This window comes from Convolutriloba macropyga, chromosome 12, assembly GCF_964194025.1.
Source record: "Convolutriloba macropyga chromosome 12, txConMacr16.3, whole genome shotgun sequence".
Classification (NCBI taxonomy): Eukaryota; Metazoa; Xenacoelomorpha; order Acoela; family Convolutidae; genus Convolutriloba; species Convolutriloba macropyga.
Window position 1 is genome coordinate 44,546,380 of NC_134479.1, and position 22,456 is coordinate 44,568,835.

The window sequence follows — 22,456 nt, forward strand, 5'->3', positions numbered from 1 at the left end:
TCTGAGAGCGAATCGAAAAAGAAAAAAAACGAACAAAAATTTATCTGCTCTGAAATCTAGTATAAGCGAGGAGATAAATAACACTTCCTTAGAATTCGATTACTCAAATGACTCTTTTTGCCCCGATATAACACGGAGATTTATCGACGTTCTGTTTGAATGCTTCCTAAATTTTTTCCATTACTATATTTGTATGTGACGCAGCTCAGAATCACTGAAAAATGCAACAGTTGTTTGAAACAAATGCTTTTTGCAAAATGTGAAAGTTAGGAACGTTAGGAAAGCATATTTGACTTATGCTGAGTATTTTTAGAAAAACTATTGCAATCAAACTCGGTTTTTCATGTGCTTCTTTACTTATCAAGACGTAGATGATTCAAGACGCGCCAAGTCTAACTCCAAGCCTACTTTCAAAATCATAGTAAGAAACACTTGATATCTCATTTAAAGAATGTCACTCATAATTTGGCATCGTTAAAATTGTAATCGCGAAAACTTGCGCTTGAAACCGTTTATGATCAGACCCAGTTGCGCTCGAAATGCTCTCTGATCGCATGGCTTCGAGCGCAGGATTATCGATTTTCCTGCGCTCAAAGCATTTCTGGTCCAGACCCAGTTGCGCTCGAAGTTTTTTTTTGTTCAGACTCAAGCGCGCTCGACTGTCTGTATGTGCTCCAAGTGCGCTCAAATCCGCCTATGAACAGTCTTATGTGCGCTCATTCCACCTTCCAGACCCTTTCGAGCGAAGAAAGGTCAGATGTGCGCTCGAAATGGTTTGGACCAGGACAATTTCGAGCGCAGACCTCAGCCTCGGCGGCTATTTTAAATTGTTTATGATAAACAGCTGATTTAAACAAAATGACGGTTCCAAAAGAAACACCTTTTGTAATAACTTATTGGAAAGTATCCATTTTTTGTAAGAAAACTGGAAGATTCGTCAAAATAAAGACTTCTGTTAAAATTGAGAAACAATTTGCATAATAACTGCATTCTGTTGCAATATCATACAAAACTCACTATCTGGTTTCCACTAAGGAGATAGCAAGCAGGTGCAAATTTATAACTTAGAGCATTTCCCAAGATTTTATTTTAGCAAGCACGGGTGCAGCGCAGACAGTTCACCCACCACTGCCACCTCCGGAACCAAATCGGTTATCCCAAGAGCAACTCAACAAAATACCAAACCTCCAGAATCACAGTTCGATAGAACTACAAACGAAATCAGGTTTGACCCCTCGTAGACAGCATAAAAAATTCGAATAGATTAGGGCCCTTTATTTTCCCATACATGTCTGCGGTGATCTGGTCGTTTATACTTCGGGTGTTCGCGATGCGATTGTATCTGCGACAAATATGTTCGGATTTTGCATCGCAAATGAAGTTATTACTTTTATGCGAAATAAATTTTATTTTCATTGATTTTAACTTGTGCCGCGATTGACTAATCTGAATTCTATTTGTCAAAAAGAAAAGCAATTGATAAGTTAAATTACCAACTTATTGAGTTTTATTGAGTGAACTACGAGAATGAATCACAATTTCCTGTCTATTATACGAACAGCTTTAAAATTACCAAGTGGGTTAAAAAAGATGACTTAAATTGAATTGCCTTAAAATTATGGAAATGACATTAGGAATAAATATGGAAATATTATGGCCCTATAATATTTCCCCTCCTTCAGAAGATTTTGGAAAAACTGAAAATTGAAAAATATTAAAATCACAACAGTAGTACTTATTCCCCAGTTATTACACATCTTTTTTAAAAATATGTAATAATTAACTGTATTTACTTTTTGGATTAATTCAGCAGTTTATCGTAAATAATATTCGTCGTAACTCAATTTGTCGAATACCAACTTTTCTGTTGGTCAATTCGGTTTGGGATCGCAAGTGCAACGTTCGTTTGGGTTCCTCGGGGAGTAAGTTTCTCAAGAATAGATGAAGTATCCAATATTGGATTGTTGTATCCTTCCGTTCTATGGACAGTTTTAATTATCATTTGTAGCGTTCCGGGGTTGGAGTCCCAGTGAATCTCATCGATGGATCATAGAAACTTCATAAAAAGTCCATCGATGGGTCATCGATGGTTCATTACCACTTTTTCTCTGATCATAGAAAATCCATCGATGGGATTTCACTGGGCCATAGAAAATCCATCAGAAAAACGTCAAAAATGGGTCCGAAAAACGTCAAAATTGATCGGAAATGCGGATTCTAACTCCTCTTCTTTTTTCTGTCATTTACTGCGTCTAGTAGTAGAAGACAGTCTGAATCACTGGAGGCGTCGCTGGATGTTATGACGGGTCTTTTCGTTGATTTCATTTTAGTTTAGGCGTCACTTGCTTTCTGTCGAAGTTGCTCCAAATAGTTGATTCTGCGAGGTAATTGTTACTTGTTGAGGAATATATTTAGTTTGTGGTATTTCTGGCCGACTTGCAAATGCGTAATCATACTTTGGATTATAGTCAGTCCCGTAAAGTTGCAACGCTATCGAACGTTTCAAAGGTCAAAGGTCAATTGTAAAACATGCAAAGATCAGTACTTCGTTGTTCATTTGCATGTCGGGAGTTTTTCGAACGTTCGCTTGCGTTGCAACTTTATGGGACTTACTATACGTTTGAGGATGCTCATTTTCAAGGCTCTCGCGAGGTTAAGCTTATTCTGCTTCCTCCATATTGCATTCTTCCTTTGTACCGTACTTAGCTGTGATCGTGGTGCTTGCTCCGACCCCAATAGGCATGGTTCGTTGTCTAGTTAGTTATAGCCTTCTCCATCTCTAAGTCGCTACAAAATACGGTGTCCACTCATTGTTCGCCTGTCAGAAAAGATCGCCCCGGGATTGTGTCCTCGCTTCAATAATGAATGATGATCCTTTCGTAATTTAATTTTTTACTACCCCTCGTTTTCGAATTATTTGACATTGGTGTATTACATGTTTGACCCACTGAAATGTGCTTCGATCGGCGTAACATTTGTCGTTTTCTGCTTGTGTATACTCAATTCATGCACATCTGTATGTATTGCATGATAAAGGTCGAAAATTTTTTTGAGTTTTTTTATTCATGACAAACCCGTTTACTAGTTTGCATAAGTTTTTCTACAACGCCAATATCTCTGTGGTCGCCAGCAGGAGCATATTTTGCTTCAATATTGTCTTCTTAGCAACAACTTTTAAAAGCTTCTCCTGTAAGACATTTAGCTTTGTCAGTTTTAATCGATCTTGGGACTCCGTTATCACAAAAATTTTATTCGAAGAATTTTATTCCATTAGGATTTGATGCGTGGTGAAATTTTCAACGAGTTGCACATTTTGAAAATCCATCAAAGACAGTTAGAAAGTAATATCCAATCTACTTTTTATTAATTATAGTTGTTCCAATGTCATTTCGGACTTCCTCATTCGGTTTTTACAATTATAAAGTGTTAATAGATTGCTATCCGAAATCACAAATTTTTAGTTCTTGGCAATTCCCATGCACGCCTTGCACTTACTAACCTTACCAAGTAGACCCCGGTGGATATACGGCCATAAAAAAGTCTGTGCTAATGTTAGCATCGCAAAGCCTGTATGTGTTGAATGATTTCCTTCCAGCATTGCTTCTTTAAGTGAAATTGGGATCGCAAAATTCGTTGGCCAATACAAAACAGCCACTTTTCACACTGATGTCTCTCCAGAAACAGCCACTTTTCACACTGATGTCTCTCCAGAGGAAATTGAAGTACAGGCTGATTTCCTTCAATAATTGTTCATCCTTTCGCAGCATGCAACCTCTCACCTGTTTAAAATTGACATTTTTGCAGTCAGTATCGCTAATAGATCTCGCTGAACATTTTTTTCAAAAATCTCGATCGCTCCGGATTTATTCAATGAGTTAAGAGACGAATTACTGCCAGCTGATGTATTTGCATTTGTTCCTGGGGTTGCATTTAGTGAAAATGAATTGGAGTCTAGATCAGTGTTGAAGATGACACACGATTCAAAAGATTTGAGGTTTTGTTTGCAACAGTTCGGGCCATGATTGTGAAATTGATTATTGATTGAAATATTTAATGAACAAGATTGAAATTTTTTATCAGCTTGAGAATGTTGATTAGGACGCAAATTTTAGACAAAAAGCGAGTTGGCAATGTTTCTGCTGTATATATTTTGGAATTTTATCTTCCCGCGCCTATTTGATGAATATTAACGGTATTACTTTATTTCGAGTCGAAAGTGGTGCAAATTTGTTGTAAATGTTTGCTTTAATCTCAGTTTTACCATTGTGACTTTCGCAACCTACTTGCATCTGTATTAGATTAGAGATAACTGATTTTTTTTATATTTGTAAAATTGTCGACTGTCATAAGATTTATTTGATCTGTGTTCTTTAAATTTTGGCTGGTGAGTTTCATGATGCTCGACAATGTCTCTAAATTTCTTGCCAAAAAACTTTTATGGGAAGCAGTCGACTGATCGACTGACCACACTATAAACAAGAATTTAAATTTGTTGAATACTCTATCGTTTTTCAGAAATGCAATGCCTATGCAATGTGTTTCTAACAACCCTTAGCATTTTGTTCTAATGCCGCTCCAAGTCTTAATCAAAATTTTTTGCATTTGATTCTATCCTCAAAATTTGTATTCAAGATGACTTTTTTCAGTACTTGATGCTATTTTAATTTTTATTTCATTATAATGTTTTTCTTGATCTTTATTCCGCATAAATTTTGCCGTCTTTTTAAGAGTGATCGAAGAGGGTGGAATTATTGCGCTAGGATAGGTCTCAATTTACTTATGTAGTGAACAGATCCTAACAATGATCTAAATCTTTTCCAAGTTTCGGGAGTTGGAATAGCTAAAATTGCCGCACTTTTTGATTCGAGGGGCGAAAACCTAGTTTAATGTTCTAGTCATTTGATCTCCATCTTTGCAAAATGACACTTTGGTAGATTGATACGTAAATTATCTTCATCTAATCGTGTTAAACATTTATCTACAGTTTTCAATTAATCATCGGTTGAACCAGTGATTAAAATTACTCTGTTGTCTGAAAAACAAAAAGTTGATTGTAAATAATGGCTTTTTAAAATTTTGCTGGCATATCAGCTGATCCAAAAAATCTAGTTTTGAGTCTCTATGTGGTAGTTTTTTTGTCGCATAGGACATTAAAATTACACAAACTAGACTTATCGTTGTGTAGCTGAAGCTGACTATATGACTATATGCAAATCTCCAATCGTTTGAGATAAATGGGTCTCTTGACCGTTTTGAGTTTCATTTAAGCGCTGTGACAAGGAATTGATTAGCTTTTCAGCCTTGGTCCTTTGATAATTTTTTTTGTATTGCTTTATTAGGAACTATAAAGCAATACTTTTTTGTATTACTTTTGTTTGCTTTAATAACTACTATTCGAGAAATTAATTTTTCAACAGTACAGTTAGATAGTTTTTCAACAAGACCAATTTTACCCGCGTTTCTTCTTTAGTAACTTTAGGTTGTAAGTTAAATGGGATTGCCTAACTTTTTTGGTTTTCTGTCGTGTTGTTTTTGCGAAATTTCAATTTTGTGATATGTGACTTTGAAAATCCAGTTCGTAAAACTAAATATTGAAAGTGCGACAAAATTGTTTACTAAATGGGGCATTGGTATTATCAGAGGTATTATTTTTTGATTCACCAGAAATTTTCTGTTGTTGCACAACTGTTACTTACAATTTTTTAATTAGGTCTCGCCAAACAGTGATTTTTTCACCCTCTACAACTGCTAAATGAATCTTTGCTTTCCCAGTCGTTACATCTGACTTGAGTCCGCAGTTTGCCATTTTACCTTTATCGGTTCGTTTGCGAATGCGTTAAGATCCTTATCAGCTCCTGTTGTGTGTATCCACTCCGAAGTTGTGCTATCTGTTAATATTTTTCGCCAAGCACCTGTTGGCAATGCTAAGCATGCTTGACAATCCCGAGTCAAGAATGGCAGTGCAAAAGATAATTCCAAATTGAATGCTCATGTTCAGGGGTAAAACCTTTTGGCAATTTCACTACCGATTGCTTCAACATTGGCAACTTCAAAAGTGTTGTCATATGTTGAGTCATACACTTGATTGTATACACTAGGAGTTCTCTCTTACTACTAATACAGTTAATAGTGTTCTCGTTAGTTCGTCTTCTCGGACATTTTTCATGTTATCGACTTCTTTGTCGAGTTGAGTTTTGCTGTTGTTGTGGTTGTTGTTTTTTTTTTTTGTTTCAGCTCATTTTTACGAAACAGTTAGCAATTCCCCAAATATTGCAATTTTTTGTGCATGACCAACTGATCTATGAACGTTATTCCATTTCTGAGCATAAATGCGGCAGTTGATCGTTGTTTCAAGTAGCCATTTGTGTTGCTTTGTTGGTTGTAATTTGCGTTGCATTTTCTATATCCAAAATCCGATAACAGATTATTTGATTGTACCCGGGTTGAAATTTCTTTGATTTCATACAAGGATCATATATGATTTCGTACTGTCCATACTCGATTTCTTAGTACGATCCTTCTATGAAATCCAAGAAATCATATATGATCCCAGCATGAAGTCAAAGTATTCATACATGATCCTTTCATGAAAAGTAAGAATTCATGCTCAAAAAAGTGTATGATTCAATTATGAAAACAAAGAAATCATATATGATCCTAATATGAAATCAAAGAAATCATATATGGACCTAGTATGAAAACAAAGAAGTCATACATGATCCTATTATGAAATCAAAGAATTCATACATGTCTACTTCCATGAAACCCAAGAATTCATTCTAATAGGGTGTATGATCTTAGTTTGAAATCAAAGAAATCATATATGATCCTAATATGAGATCAAAGAAATCATATATGATCCTAATATGAAACCAAAGAAATTGTAAATGATCTGTGTACTAAACCTCAATGAAGCCCCGGAGTTGAATCCAAAGCGCAAGGATCCTCAAGGCGCAAGGTTGGATCCAAGGAAATTATTTGTATTTAAATATATACATAAATATTTATATAGATATATGAACCTAATAAGAAATCAAAGAAATTATAAAGGATCCTAGTATGAAATCAAAGAGCTAATGTTTGATGTAAACGAAATCTAATTATCGCCCAACATGGTGTGATTTCAGCAAATTTTTTTTCACGCTTCTGTGCAAATAATTTTAAAACGCATGCCGACAAAAGGCGGTAACTCCTACAATAAGAATTAGGACTAAGGATTTCGTTGTCACCTGTTAGTGGCGCAGAGGTTTTAAAATCGAAACAGAAATTTTATAATCAAAACAAACATTTTAAAATTGCACTGGGTTGATTTTTGCAAATTTTTCTTTAAGCTTTTGTTCAAATAGTTTCAATCCATGTGCCCACTGAAACTCATGATTTGCTTTATTTGTGACCGCGTTCACAATTATGTGCTACAATAAGTTCAATGGACCCAAGCGGACAGTTTCTAAATTTTTTGTGAACTTTTTGTATGATCCTTGTATGACTACTAAGAAATCGTACAAATCATATATGACCTAGTATGATAACAAAGAATTTTGAATTTTCTCTTTTGCTCTGTTAACTATTGCTACTACCAACTATGGTTTTATTTGTTCGTTCTGAAGGTTTCTATTAGTTTTTCCAACGCATTGCATGATATAAAAAATTTTGTATGACCCTTGTATGACTACTAAGAAATCATACAAATCATATATGACCTAGTACGATAACAAAAAATTTTGAATATTCTTTTTTGCTCTATTAACTGTTGTTACTACCAACTCTGGTTTTATTTGTGGATTCCGGAAGTTTCTATTAACGTTTCCAACGCATTGCATCATATAAAATTTTTTGTATGATCCTTGTATGACTACTAAGAAATCATACAAATCATATATGACCTAGTACGATTACTAGGAAAAATTTTTTTTCTTCCTAAAGTGTGGCCGCTTTGATCGATTTTTTTTGGTATCAGTAGTTTAGCGCGTATTGATTTACGCATTTTAGTGTAAAGTTTGATTTTTTGTATGATCCTTGTATGACTACTAAGAAATCATACAAATCATATATGACCTAGTACGAAATCAAAGAAAGTTGTATGATCGTTGACCCGGGTACATTGATGTCTAAGCTTTGATGGATTCGTTGTTGGTTTTTGTTTCCAAGTTCCGTTTGGAATGATTTTTCAAGTGCATTATTTGAAGTTATTGTTTCGCAAAGTAATTCGGTTTGCGTGTTGAAGTTTTTTTAATGTGCAATAAAAATCTCTTGAATGATGAAGTCTTCTTCAACACACCAAGTCTTTAGTTTTCAGACTGTTTTATAATTTTGCATCAAAATGGAAAGTCGAGATCTTTCGTAGAAAAAGTTTATAATCCAAATGAAGGATTCCTCCATAGCCTTCCATAGATGTTTGGTCATTTGCCTGTAAATATCAGGCTTTGGGTGTTTGCTATTGAATATCCGTTGTCCTTGTGTTCCGATTGAAAAGTACAGCATTGACATCCTTCATTTATCGGATAAGGTCCAAGATTTCGCCTTACAAAGTTATGCAACTTCATCAAGCGTGTCGCAGCAAATTTGCTATTTTATTTTCATTTGAGCAATTTTAGTCAGCCTATCTATTTATGATTAATGAGTTTGGCCTTCAGTTTGTTCTTTATAGGTAGGTTCTTTGGGATAGAAAGCGGTTGTTGGTGGGTCATGAAGCAATTCCTCAAGATAAATAGACTCTTTGTCTAAGAGAGCCACTTTACACCGATTTATCTACATATCCCACAGTAGTGGACAACTTTGTGGGTTTTTCTCAGAAGGCATCTTTATAAAATGATGATTTGAAACTCCGTTGCTAATATTGCCAAATGGTGAACTAGTCGTTTATACTACGATTTCTTACGATGCGATTGCATTTGTGACATTTGACTCGGATTTCGCGTCGTAAAAGAAACTGTTACTTTTATGCAAAATTAGTTTTCTTCAATTATTGGAACATAAGCGGCCGTTTACTAATGTCAATTCTAGTTGTCAGAACAAACGGCAATTGATCAGATAAATTACCATCTTAGTTTTATTGAGTGAAGTAATAGAGTGAAAAACTTTACAGAGTACTTAAAGGACTTGAATTTGATCAGATTGTGGTCGATAAGGAAAGTGGAAACTAAAATTTATTCATAGCGTGATCAGACATTAAATCACTATTTCCTGTCGAGACTAGGAACAGCTTTAAAATAACTAATTGAGTTAAATGAGATTAATTAAAAGAAACTGCACTAAAATATGAAAAAAACATTGGAAATAAATGTGGAGAGGTCACGGCTGTATGATAAAGTCAAACCAAAATTCCTCGTACAACCTCAAGATGATTTTTTATTAATGCAGGATTTGATTTTCAGTGTTGTGTGAACGATTATACAATCTTCATATTCAGAAACTACAATAATTATCAAATAAAGTATCTGTAAAGACCATAAATGCTAGTTTATATGTGGCAACTGAAGTTTTTAGGTTTTTAACAGCCGCACAGCGATAGCTGAGGCTATTATTAGTCTCCTCCTGGTTTTAAACAATTCAAAGTTTTTTTAAGATATGTTCACACATTTTCTTGATATTTGACTTCAAATTGGAATAGTGATTTTGGTCAAGCCGAAAAAAAGTGGAGCGAAAAAAGCAATTTGTTTTGTGTCGTGAGTTTTTGCATTCTATATTCTAAGTGGAGCGGAAAAAGGTGTATCAACAAAAACTCGCTTTCTCGATTGTTGGTTTTTTTTCAACATTGCTTTTTCAACATGCGGCATTTTTGCTTTGATTTCTACTGCTTTATCGATTTTTCTTCTAAGTGGGTTACCAGTCCAGTTATAGCCATCGTAGGTCTAGTTCTTTGTTAAGTCGATGAAAATTCTTTGAATTGTACTGCTATGTTTCTTTGTCGTCAGGATTTTTGTTACGACCTTATGACGTCACCAGCACTTCAAATCTGCCTTTTGCTCATTCGCTCATGCAACTTCAACTGAAGGAGTTCATTCGCTTGATGAAGTTTTTGATCGCACGCAACTCGCTGCATTCACAAAAACGACTTCCTTACTCTAAAATTGAATTTTCGTAACTTTAATTCAAAGAGAGAAGCTCAAGTGAATGTGAGTAACTCCAATTAAAGGGTGTTTGGGAGCACCTAATAGAAGCAGCAATAAGTTATACATATTCGTAATCAAAATACAACATCTTAATTTCAAACAAAACAATTTTTTTGTCTGTTTTTTACTATATTTTTGAGACCGCAGATCTGCGAAGCAATTGCGGCTATTTTCAAGCACTCTGCCAGTTATGTTATCAAAAGCTGTGTGTGTCTTATGATCTTGTGGTTCTTTTCCGTTTGTGACCAATCACCCCCCCCCCCCCCCCCCTCCTCGGCTTATAGGGTGCATATTGTCTGCCAACCCCAAAGCCTGTGTCATATTTATACATAATTTACTATTTAGGCACATGTGCTTTGTAATCGGTGGGGGGGGGGGGGGGGTGCACGATGTACGGCGGCACAGCCGAAATTACCCGCTCTTGTGTACATATGGTATGTAAATAAGTATCATTCAGGTCCTTTATATTATATCCGGAAACCAGTCGTGGCATACATGGGTTTTATAAGATATCTTTAAAAAGCGGACTATTTTGGTCATTTTGCACATTGAAATGTTTTTGAGATTGAAATCCCTGACGTTTAACGGGCTAACAAACGGCCAAAAAACCGTAATTGTTTTGCAAATAAACAAGTCAAGGAAACTGCTGGAAAAAAATTGTTTAATGTCAATCAAATTGAAAGACCACCGTCACTTTCGAATGGTTATCTTCCAAGATCTTGCAAGATTCTGGCAGTAACTTTATAGAAGATAACAAATTTTGCAAAATTTTCTCCGAAAATATTGCAAAAGCTTGCAAGATAACCATTGTTCTTGAAAGAAAATTGCAAGACAACCATTCATCTGGCAAATAGGGAAATAATGCGAACATTCAGCAACAGCCGAATAGAACAGGCATGAATAGGTTGTTTTCCAATATTTTTATAGCAAAAATTTACAATCAAAGTAGCATCAATTTCGAATTTGCTAGGAAAAGTAAAATAACAATAATCGAAAAAAAATATGAACATAAAAATTTAATTAGAAACATATAAATTGTGAAAAGAGAAAACGTGTAGGCAAATGCTTGTAACATATAATATAACGAAAAACATGTTTTTTCAATATTTTTATAGCAAAAATTTACAATCAAAGTAGCATCAATTTCGAATTTGCTAGGAAAAGTAAAATAACAATAATCGAAAAAAAATATGAACATAAAAATTTAATTAGAAACATATAAATTGTGAAAAGAGAAAACGTGTAGGCAAATGCTTGTAACATATAATATAACGAAAAACATGTTTTTTAAAAAATAAACTTCTCACCGTAAAAATTTAATAACGGTTAGTCTTTATATTCGTTATTCAAAAAAAACTACCAGGACAATCATCTGCTCCTAAAATTTTTATGCTTTCTTTCTTTTTATTAATATGAGATATTTGTGGTTGTTTACCTTTTTCGGCATTTTTTTGCGGATTTGCTGGCCTCGTTTTCACTTTTTTCAAATATGTCTTTTTCATTTTTATCAGCCGTAAAGAATTGTTGTATAATAATCCAGGCAATGAAACAACATTGCATCATTTCAGCACCTAATTTTGTAAGAAAAACACTGAGTGAGCTGAATGTATGAAATGGAATAAAGTTCAACTCAAAATTTTTGAATAATGCGATCCAAGGAACCTAAACAGTGTCAGAAACGTTCTTGAAAAGTTCAATTTCTATTTATGATTCTTGTATAACTACAATTAAATCATAATGTCATTTATGACTTTGTACAATAACCAAGAAAACTCATTACCATGTTCGGAATAACTTGAACAGATTTTATAATTCAATTTACTTCAGGCCAAATCGGGGTGACAATTGCGACTGTTTAAGCATCTTTCAGAAAGTTGTATGACCTTTGTATGACTACCAGAATATCATGCAAATCATATATGACCTTGTACGACTACCAGGGATCATATAAAACCTTGTATGATTACCGAGTTTTTTGTATGATGAGCAACCCGGGAAGAGTTGTCTGCATATTACTCAGTGCTTTCCAACGTATATGTTAAAAAAAATCAAAATCGTTCTTAGCACGATGATGCTCCAGTACTGCAACCCGGAAAATTTTCAAAAGACAGTTCTGAAACATGCCGAAATTACAGCATTTGGCACAATTCATACAAATTGCATCACTTTCTAGCGTTTCGGCGCTTCATGCAAATTTTTTGATCAGATTTTATTGCAAAATCAGCTTATTTTTAACAATTTATTTAGCTGCTCTAGTGGAGAGTGGATGATTATCTTGTAGAAATATAGCAGATTCTGGCAAAATCTTATAAGATGAGGCGTCTTCCGCCAGATTTTTTTGTCATATTCCTACAAGAGCGACCATTTTTCTGCCAGATTCCTACAAGACAGATAATATTCAGACAGATTCTTACAAGATAAAAAATTTTCTGTCAGATTCTTTTGAGATGAAAATTGGTCTGGCGAAATTTTCAAAACAATTTCTTCTGTGGGAATTTGGTAATGTATTCCGTTCATCCATTTTAATAACTGCTCATAACGCTCATTTAGCTTGTAATCGATTCTCACATTAATCAAATAAACAATCTATAAAATTTGAAAAGAAAAATGATGCAATAATGAGAAAAGCTGAAGTGTTCAACTATTTGGTTTTTCAGAGCCAGAATAAATTCGTCTGCGGTTGGTTTGAAAAACGAAAAGCAATTTTTAAAATAAAAAAGTGCAGTGTACTTTATGCGCAAATTAAACACGTCAGCTATTTTGAAGATATAAGTTCGCAAACCATCGTATCGAGCAACATTTTATCAAACATACGATGGCTTCGACGAAACACTGAGAAATTTTTCAATTTTATGCTGACGCGTTATATAACAAGAAAATCACCTGATGAAAGTTTGTGTTGTGTATTTCAAGTAAGAACCAATTTCAAACCAACTTTCATTTCAAACTTGCTCGAACGCATATTACTATCGTATTCTGTTTAGTATTTGTGAAAAATATGTGCGCTATTTTAATCAATCAATAGAGCAGTTGTGCTGCAACTAATTTTCTTAAAAACTAAGATGAGAAGTTCAGATATTATCAACCATTTGAATTGCAGCTCAACCGGTGCGAACAATTTTATTTTTATGAGAATATTGAAAGATGACCATTTTTCTTTTCAGCCATTCTACTTGCAGATTTTGCCAGATAATTATGTTTCTGGCAGTTTTTTTGAAAAAAAAAATCATTTATCTGCCAGAATCTGACAGATTCCCGCAAGATCACCATCCGGTCTTGACTTGGGTATATTTAGAAAATTCTTGCACCAGCAAAAATCTTATGTTTTAGGAAAAGAGGGAGTTTCACATGCTGGCGTAAGAATTGTGTCGGAATTTGAAAAGATTGCAAAGGATCCAAAATCAGCTGACAATTTGGAGGAAGACCTGATGAGAATTGCGGCCCAATTGACCACTTATTTGAATGGCAAAAAGCGCTGTCTAAGGAGAGAAAGTTTGGCACAAGCCAAAAATTTGGAGGCCAAAAAGCTTTCAGACAAATGGAGAGATGTCCTTTTCTCAATCTCGACATTTCAAATATCTGGACATGAAATTCCAGGTTAATTGTTTGTGATTGTTTAGCAGTATCAGGTGCTGCTCAATTCTCTATTAGCAAATCTGTGCCAATCAAAGTTAAATTAAATTAGCTTTCGAAAAGTGAGCCGTTATCATTATTGAAAATGATGAAAAAAAATTCAATTTTGCAGAATATTTCCCCATAATAAATGCAGTGAAAAAATGCAGATAAAATGACTTTTCTGTAGAATTTAGCCCAAAATCTTTACTTTTTAATGCGCTGAAGAATAATACTTTCAACGTTTGAGTTCGTTTCAGTCTACTCAGCTTCTTGAAAGTCCTTTAATTAATTTCACAAAAATTTCTGTAACCAGAATCCTCAAAAAGGACTTTAGATGCTTTATTTTGACAGTTCTTTTTGGTAATTATTGCAATACTTTAGAAAAAGTACTGAAAAGAATAAAAAAATTTGAGTAATGTTGTAAGAGATGTTTTCGTGATGTTTTTCTTGAAATTAAAAATAGCTGGTGAAGGCTGAGAAAAAAAATTAACGGTGCGAACTTTTTACCGCTGTGAAGCTCCGAGGTGATTGAAGCTATAACGTGCTGATCTGGATATTTTCAATCCAAAAATTTTAGGTTGCCTTGATGCTAACCTTTTTTTAATAAGATATGTGTTCACATACTTTTTCCATGAGTTTGAGCTTTCAAGATAGAACAAAAAGCTAAAACCCAGCGGGCATTAAGTTGCCATTGAGTTTCTGAGCTAGTTTTGGTAGTCTTTATTGAAAACGAAATAGTAGCATATAATTATCTGCTGAAAAAAACAAATTTTAGAGTTTTCAGTATTTGCTTAGGAGTGCGCTAACGTGTATATATAAGCAAAATCGATTGAATTGTTTCCCAGGACCTCAGTTTCATCAAGTTTAGAAACTTTCTTGTAAGTTTGCTTTTCAATTTTTTCACTTAAAAAAAGTTTTTGTCGTTTTTAATTTTGTCTTCTTTTTTGTGTCCAACCACGTTTTTGCCGTCCTGCAGTTTTGTCAGAAACAAAGTTTTGTAGATTTTGACTCAAAAAAAATTGTTTTAAATGTTTTTGACGAAGTTTCCTTAAACCTTTTAAAATGTTTTTTCGTAATTTTGACTCAAAGATTTTAGTTATGCCTAAGTTGTTCTTGTGTTCTACGGCCTAGAAGTCTATTTTATATCTTTTGCGTCATCTGACAAGTGTGATTCAAAAACAGAAAAAAAATAGAGTAGTAAGGTTGAGTTGATTTAAGATTTCAAAAATTAACTTCCGTTTATTCCTTCCGAAGTGCTGTTATCTACAAAATATTCGAGATTCGATTCATTATTGTTGAGAGTTGGATAATTAAAAAACGAAAGCGGCAAAATCAAAATAATTAGGCAGAATGCGGAGTAATGAAAAATTTTACACTTTTTATGTAATCGTGCTGAGGCATTATTCGTTGATACTGTTTTGTTCAATTACCATAATTTTCTCCAACTGGTAATTATGCTTAAATTTCCAAGAGTTTCGTTTGGAACAAAAGGAGATAGAAATTGAGAGCAAACTTTTTGAATTGGAAACACTTGAAACTTCTCGTTTTGACAATTTAGCAGTATAATGTTCGTCCATTAAAAATAACTGATTTATTTGACAAATCAATTTTCAAATCAATTTTTGTGATTTAAATTTTATACTTCTCCATTTTTTATTGAATTTTTGATCGATATGCTCCCCCAAGCACTAAATTTTCTAAAATTTAACTAATTTTTTAAAGCAACACTATTTGGATTTCAATAAAAACAATTTGCTTGCGGTTAAATTGAGTTATTAGAACATCTTAGCAATTTATATTTCATTTTGTTATCAAAACATGCAATAATCATTGATTTTGTAAGCCAAAAAACAATATATTTATTGGTGATTGACAATAGTTTTTCAAATGTTTTGGTCTAAAGCTTTTGAAAAAAAAACTACTTGGATTTTTTTAAAATTTTTATTCCTTTGCACTGTACGATTGTGATAAAAAAAGTAAAAAAAATGAAGTTAATAAACAACACAATTTCTATCCTATTCTTTTAAAATAGAACTAAAGAGACCACAGTTGCCGGCCGATGTTTTTCTTAACTTTTGACAATTTTTGTGTTGAGATAGGATTTTACAAAAGTGCTATGTTGCCGTCTAGTTGATTCTAATTATTAGAAGAAATTTTTTACATCACCGAAAATTAGTAAATTGAGTTATTCGAGATGCTTTTGGTTCAATTACGAGACGGCTTTATTTGCTTCTAATGAAGCACTTATTAAATCAATCTGTTGCATTGCTTCGAAACATTGTCAAACGGTATATAAGTTTTGCTCGATTAAAAAATAAATTATGTTGTCAGAGATCAAACTTTGTGTTAAAATTTAAAAAATTCTAGGTTGAAAACTAAAAAGAATATTTTCATGAAAATTTCAATTTTTTGTTGCAAGTGTTTTGTTTTAATTCTTTTGAAAAGTTGTCAACCCATTTTGATCTTCGCTTGTCATTCTAATCCTTTTTAAACAGATGAAACAGTGTTTTTGAAAGTTTGAATGTTTATGAATGTTTGAAAGAAAGGAAGCAGTTAATTTTTGAACTGTGTTAGTTTTGTACAAAAATTTATCCGACCCACTCTTCATCTTTGCTTGCTATTATGGTTTTTATACTGGTATGAGTGAACCAAAAAAAGAAGTTTTGGAAAAACAGGTTAATTTAAGTTCACGAAAGATCATAAAGTTTTTGTTTGTGCTTTGTTTTTTTTTGCTTTTATTTGTTTTATTCCTTTAACAGTAATCCTATAACCAAGATCCTCAAAAACCTTTTCTCAGTTAGGTTGTTTTTGTAAATGCAAAAAAGTGTTCTTTAGATGTTTCTGCGGGTTGTAATGATTTCTGCTGACTGTTTTTTTGCAAAGTTGTTCAATGTAATTGACAAATACAAGTTTTTCGTCAACCTTCGCATGCTATTCAGGCTCTCAAACGAATAGAAAGACAAAAATAAACACATTTGAAAGTAACCAGTACATTTCTTCGGTGTCCCTTTTATTCACCTCTATTCAATTAACCCCCTATCATTTAAGCCCGTTTTATTCATTCCTGTATCGTTTAACCCCTCTATTTTTAACCCCTCTATCATTTCTCCCCGATTTTAATCTTTCTATAAAATAAAGATTACTAAAGTAACAATATAATCATTTGGCCTTGCCTCGCGGGCCATGGCCATGCCTCAGCGGCCCGTGGGACTTGGTATGAAACTATCACAATCGAACGTGGGATTAATTTATCCACTTAATTATGATAAAATATGACTTTAATGTCGACTGCTAATTGGCGGGATGAAATGATAGATGGGTGAAATGATAGAGGGGTGAAATGATAGAGGGGTTAAATGATAGCGGGGTTAAATGATGTCGTGTTAAAATACGCGGGGTTAAATGAATCGGGGTGAAAAGAAGAAGAACCCATTTCCTCGCCATAGCTGCTACTGATTCCCATAAAAGTTATTGAGATTGAAACGAGAACAGACAAAAACTATTTTGGTTGCAGTTAAAGTCAGTTACTTTCCTGATTCTGAAAGAATACAGCAACTAGTAATTTTCGCACAAAAGATTTAGGCCAAATATTTGAGAGTAATTAGAACAAAAATTCTTGTTGCCGTTTTTCGACAATGGTTCTGCTCATTTTAAATTGTTTTACTATCAAGGTCTTTAGAAGCTTTCCGAACAAAATGAGCAAAAAATTAAACTAACCCATAGAAGAAAACATTCCATCATAAATACTGGATAAACAAAAAATTGCGATAACAGGTTTTGCTGGATTAAACTGAAAATTATGTCCGCAATTGAAACCGGCTGAGAAGATGTGGGCAGTTATTGAAAAATTATGTTTTTCGTACTAAAAAGACAGAGCTACTTGTTGGTTGTTTTTTTCTTGTAATCATTTTAGTGCTATGAGGTAACAATTTCTTTTAAAAACGATAAATATATCTCTCATATATCTCTCATTGTTGTTTAGGAGATTTAAATTTTGTGTAAGAAAGGCATATGAGGACTTGAATTTTAAAGATCTAAAAAATTTCCGATAAAAAAGTACGTAAAATATTTTTCGTTTTTCGTGGAACCATTGATTTAAGTTGATTAAGCTTAGGGTCAATAAATAGTCCAGTATCAAAAAAACTCTAGTCTGCAATTGTATTCAATAGTTATATCGCGCAGGAGTGAAAAAAAACCTGCGTTTTGTTCAAAAAAAATCCACATGGTGTCTCTTTCACTAATATTTTATCCACTAGATTAGGAACTGCGAAATTGTTTTCTGCGATCCGGTTTAGCGATTGTTTTCAACTTCATGGCTGATTGTTTCAAACATATTATCCATGGTGAATGTTGAAATCCTCTGTGACCTGCACATCATTAGAGGTGGTTTGCAGCAGCATAACGATCCAGTTGATGCAAGAGTTGCAATGATTGCTAAAACATTTACGTCCATCAAATTAACTTCATTTTTTGAAGCCCCTGAAATTTTCTATATGAGTCGTATAAGAAGCCCATTTCTCCTCGCTGATCTCTGATATTTTTCATGAAAAAAAATAATGTTCAGAGAGACGCATATTATTTTTCAAGTTTCAGATTAAAAATCTCTGTCGCGTTGCTTGCCTGCCAAACTTCACAACCCTTTTGAATTGTTATATCTATTCGTCAAAAACAAAAGAAAGTTTCAGTTAGTACACCGGGTCTCAAATTTTGTGGTTAGGAAGTTTTTTGTACTTTGAGATAGCTTAAAATTGAATTTGACTCAGCCTAGAATTAATCAATTTAATCTTTAAGCCTAACCAATTTATTCTGTGACCCGATACAACTATGAGTCAAACCAACTTGGGTCGACGATCGAAGCTTCCCGGCCAAACAGACAAAAAGGCAATGCGTCACATCAAATAGAGATTGAACACCCGATCAGAACAAATCTTTTCATAAGAATTCCAGTAAGAAGTTTCAGGCATTATAATTTGTTCACACTGAGACCAATCTATTTAAACGCAGCACCTGTCTAATGAACAAACTGCTCTGTTTCCATCAAGTTTTGCTTCAAATTCAAAAGACAGGGGAAATTGGGCAACTTGTGTTTTTAGAGGGCACTTCTACAACCAAAGCGCATAATTTCACCTTCAAGAGTGTCTTTTCATTTTACTGTTTTATTGGAGAGCAACTCAGGCAAATGAGCTCATTTTTTGATAGTTACTCAATGTTTTCGACTAAATTTTAGGATTGGAAGTTGCAGCAATATACTAGCTATACCATAGGTAGAACTATAGATTAGTCACAATCGGTTATCCAGTATTATTAGATTTAAAACTATTATGGCAACACATTACTAAATAATATCAGGTTGAAGTTTTTGAAGTTTTAAAATAACGAAGATCGGTGAAACAGTTATCAGCACAAGGAAGATGAGAAGGTTAGAGTAAAATGCAATTGTTTTTAATTAACTTTTCAAGGTTTCAGGCCGTCCGCAATGCCGGATAACATGACATGAGATTACAATCACGGGTAGTAACCATAATCGGTTTTTCAGTCTTAATTACAACAATTTCAATATAATCAAAGCAACAAGAGTTTCTTACACGAAACAAAATAAATCGCAACAGAGCTGAGCCTCGATTAATAATAAAATCTACAGTTCAAACTCTTTAAGAGAAGCCAAAACTGCAATAATATGTTCAAAAAAATGTTTAATACATATTATAAAAACTGGCGACGAACAAAGAATTTTCTGCAAAATATTAACTTGGATTTTTTTTCGGTAATTATCTTTAATTAATCTGTTGATCAAGACATTTTAGTCAATTAAGATGTCCATCTCACTTCAATATCACCCATGTGACAACTCATTTTGTCTATTTAACGAGGGAGAAATTACAAAAAGTGTGAAGCAAGCAAGAAATATTTATTTAAAGTAAGTGACCAATCTCGGAACTTTAGTTAAAAAAAAAGTTTCATACAAATAAGCAAGTACCGAAAATCCTAAACAACTTACTTCGTGGCAGTTTCTTCCATATTGAGCCCGATCAGGTACAATGAAAACGATTTTGAGCCACCAAAAAGTTTTAAACTTCAAAATGTTTTGTCAACAAAAATTGTTCAAAAATCGATAAAATCCAAAAAGAAGGTAACGAATCGCAAAATTATTAACTTAACTCAATTGCAATTACAATAAGGGCTCAGATTAAACTCAGAAGAACTACTAAAAGAAGGAAAATTAGCTTTTTCTGCGTAGAGATATTAAAAAAATGAACAGTAACGAATGATCTAATTTTGACGCCGAGTTTCACGTTTCGCTAAAGTATAACAACAAACGATTTACACGAAGGGTAAAATAAGTGTGTATTTACACTTACATTTATTGGGCAACCTCGAACACAATAATTTAAATTCCTAACAAAAAATCGATTTTGTTCTATACTGGGTAACCGCCGACTAGCTAAAACTACGCAGAAGTCGAACTTCGGCGCACATCTTGCAAAAAATTACGGCCTCAACAAAAAACAAGTGAAAAATATATATGAAGACACTTCTCAAAATCTGAGGACTCTGTAGAGCTCATATATGTGGGCGTTCTCTGCTGTTTCGGCGTACCGAATTTTGTGTGACACCAATTTGACCCATAAATGCGATTATTTTGAAATTTGACCTTGAATATCTTGGATCAAGCAGATATAAGGTAGATTTATTTGTTTATCTGGTGAGTACAAGCTCTGCACAGCTTTATTTGAATTCCACTTCTTGTTTTTAGTTCAAGGCAATGATCGGTTTTGTTCTGTATGGTCCTTGTATGAGTACTAAGAAACCATACAAATCATCTATGACCTAGTATGATTACAAAGTATTTTTTCTTTTTTTTAACTTTTTTACCCACAGAAATGCCATATATGGTTTTGTTTGTTTCTTATGAAACCCACTATATTTTTTTAATGTGCGAAGCATCATTTGAAAATTTTTGTTTGATCCTTGTATGAGTAAAAAGAAATCATACAAATCATATATGACCTAGTATGATTACAAAGAAAAAATTTTTTTCTACCTTTTATGCATCTTTGATTGTTATTTTTTTCGTATCAGTAACCAAGAGCATAGCGATTGAAGCCTTTTGAGAGTGGGTTTTTTTGTATGATCCTTGTATGACTACCAAGAAATCATACAAATCATATATGACCTAGTACGGTTACTAAGAATCATATACGACCTAGTACGAAATCCAAGAAAGTTGTTTGATCGATGACCCGGGAAGGGTTGGGTATTGCACACTCCGCTCTGATCGAACTCGAAAAAGTATTTTTGCAACTGAATTTAAAGGCCTTGAGCAAATAGGACCTTGGCTTTTGTCTAGAGGGCGACTTCTACAAACAAAGAGCAAAAAATTTTCTTTCTCAGTTTCTTTTCATTGTAATTTTTTACTGGAACTCATGTAAGAAAATTGTGTAAATCCAGACTATGAGCTCGGGTCGTGCCATACCCCATAGTCGCCAATCCGAGCCAACTTGACCCATAACTGTCCTGGGTGGAGGTTTTTCTCATGGGCAATAAAGCACCATTATTTCGTTTTTTTTTGTATTTCGCAACTTAAACAAACTCTAATTTCGTTTTAGTCACTCTGCAGTCAATTTATGAGAATGCCGAAAAACTTCGAAGCAAACTGAACGCCGACCTTTCGCTGATCTGTGAGAGACAAATTCAATCAGCAAAGCCAAAACCCGAACAACCAGAAATGCCCAAACGACGACAACTCCTCCGGGCAAACACATCTATAACAATACGCAAGGCCAGTAACACTTTACCACAAATTACGTCATCTATTACTAGCGGTCACTTGACCTCAAGGCAACAGGCAATGAAAGCGAAGGAAAAATTTGACAAGGAAGAAGAGAAAAAGACAAGCAGTTCCCAAAGACCCCAATGGAGAAAGTGATGACAACATTTTTTATTCGCCCTGTTGAAACTGTCCTGAAAGAACTAAAATTCAGTTGTGTATTATCCCGCGTTTATGTTTCACCAATTTATGCTGCCAATATTATTTTTAAATTAAATATCGCCTCTTCTAATTGGAACACATAATTTTCGTTTCCTTTTCATTGTTCAATTTCTCGCAGAAAGCTTGTGCGAACAAAATGAAACGTACTTTTCGGTTATAAGGGTTTGTACGGGCTAATAATATGCAAACTTTATATAGCCTAACAATGGGGTATTTAGTTCAAGTTTGACTGTACAAGAGTGCAATTATTTGGTCTTGCACTGGATTATAGGGAAAAGGAAACATTATTGATTATTCTTTTTCTTATGGCCACTTCTGTAGCAGTGGAAATACTGAATGTGCACCTACAACCAACCAGAGACTGCTTCTTAACAATGGTAATAATAGAAGTTTACTCTCAGTGTTTTACAGAGTCGGTTAGTCTTAGAGATATAGGTAAGACTACTTCGTGCGCAGAAATAAGTAGCCCTAGCTCTTTATAGTTTAAGGCTGTAAAGGGAGCCCACATTGGGTCTGCCTTACTTCTTTCGTCTTTGGTCTTGGAACATTTTGAACGTTATATTATTTTTAAACTAATAAATGATTTTTATGACCAGCTTTTAACCAGTTTAGAAGTAATTACTATAATTACCAGAGTTTACGAATCAAAAACGGCTTTGAAAGTCTATGCTTACTTTCTAGCGAAATATTCCAGTTCAGTACTAATAGATCCGCATTGTGCTAAACGTAAAACAGCTTC

At 33.9% G+C, this 22,456-nt stretch overlaps 2 protein-coding genes across 2 annotated transcripts in view; one reads left to right on the forward strand and one right to left on the reverse strand.

The window, feature by feature from the left end:
- LOC142350681 (uncharacterized) overlaps nucleotides 1–21,806 on the forward strand; it is a 31,552-nt gene extending 9,746 nt beyond the window's left edge. The window contains exons 2-4 of the mRNA XM_075402607.1: nucleotides 1,094–1,225; nucleotides 13,443–13,709; nucleotides 21,335–21,806. Coding sequence (XP_075258722.1) covers nucleotides 1,094–1,225; nucleotides 13,443–13,709; nucleotides 21,335–21,654 — 719 coding nt within the window. The 3' untranslated portion in view covers nucleotides 21,655–21,806. The remainder of the gene's footprint in view (nucleotides 1–1,093; nucleotides 1,226–13,442; nucleotides 13,710–21,334) is intronic.
- The window catches only part of LOC142350658 (uncharacterized), a 444,386-nt gene that overhangs the window by 306,653 nt on the left and 115,277 nt on the right, over nucleotides 1–22,456 (reverse strand). The gene's annotated exons all lie outside the window — the stretch shown is intronic.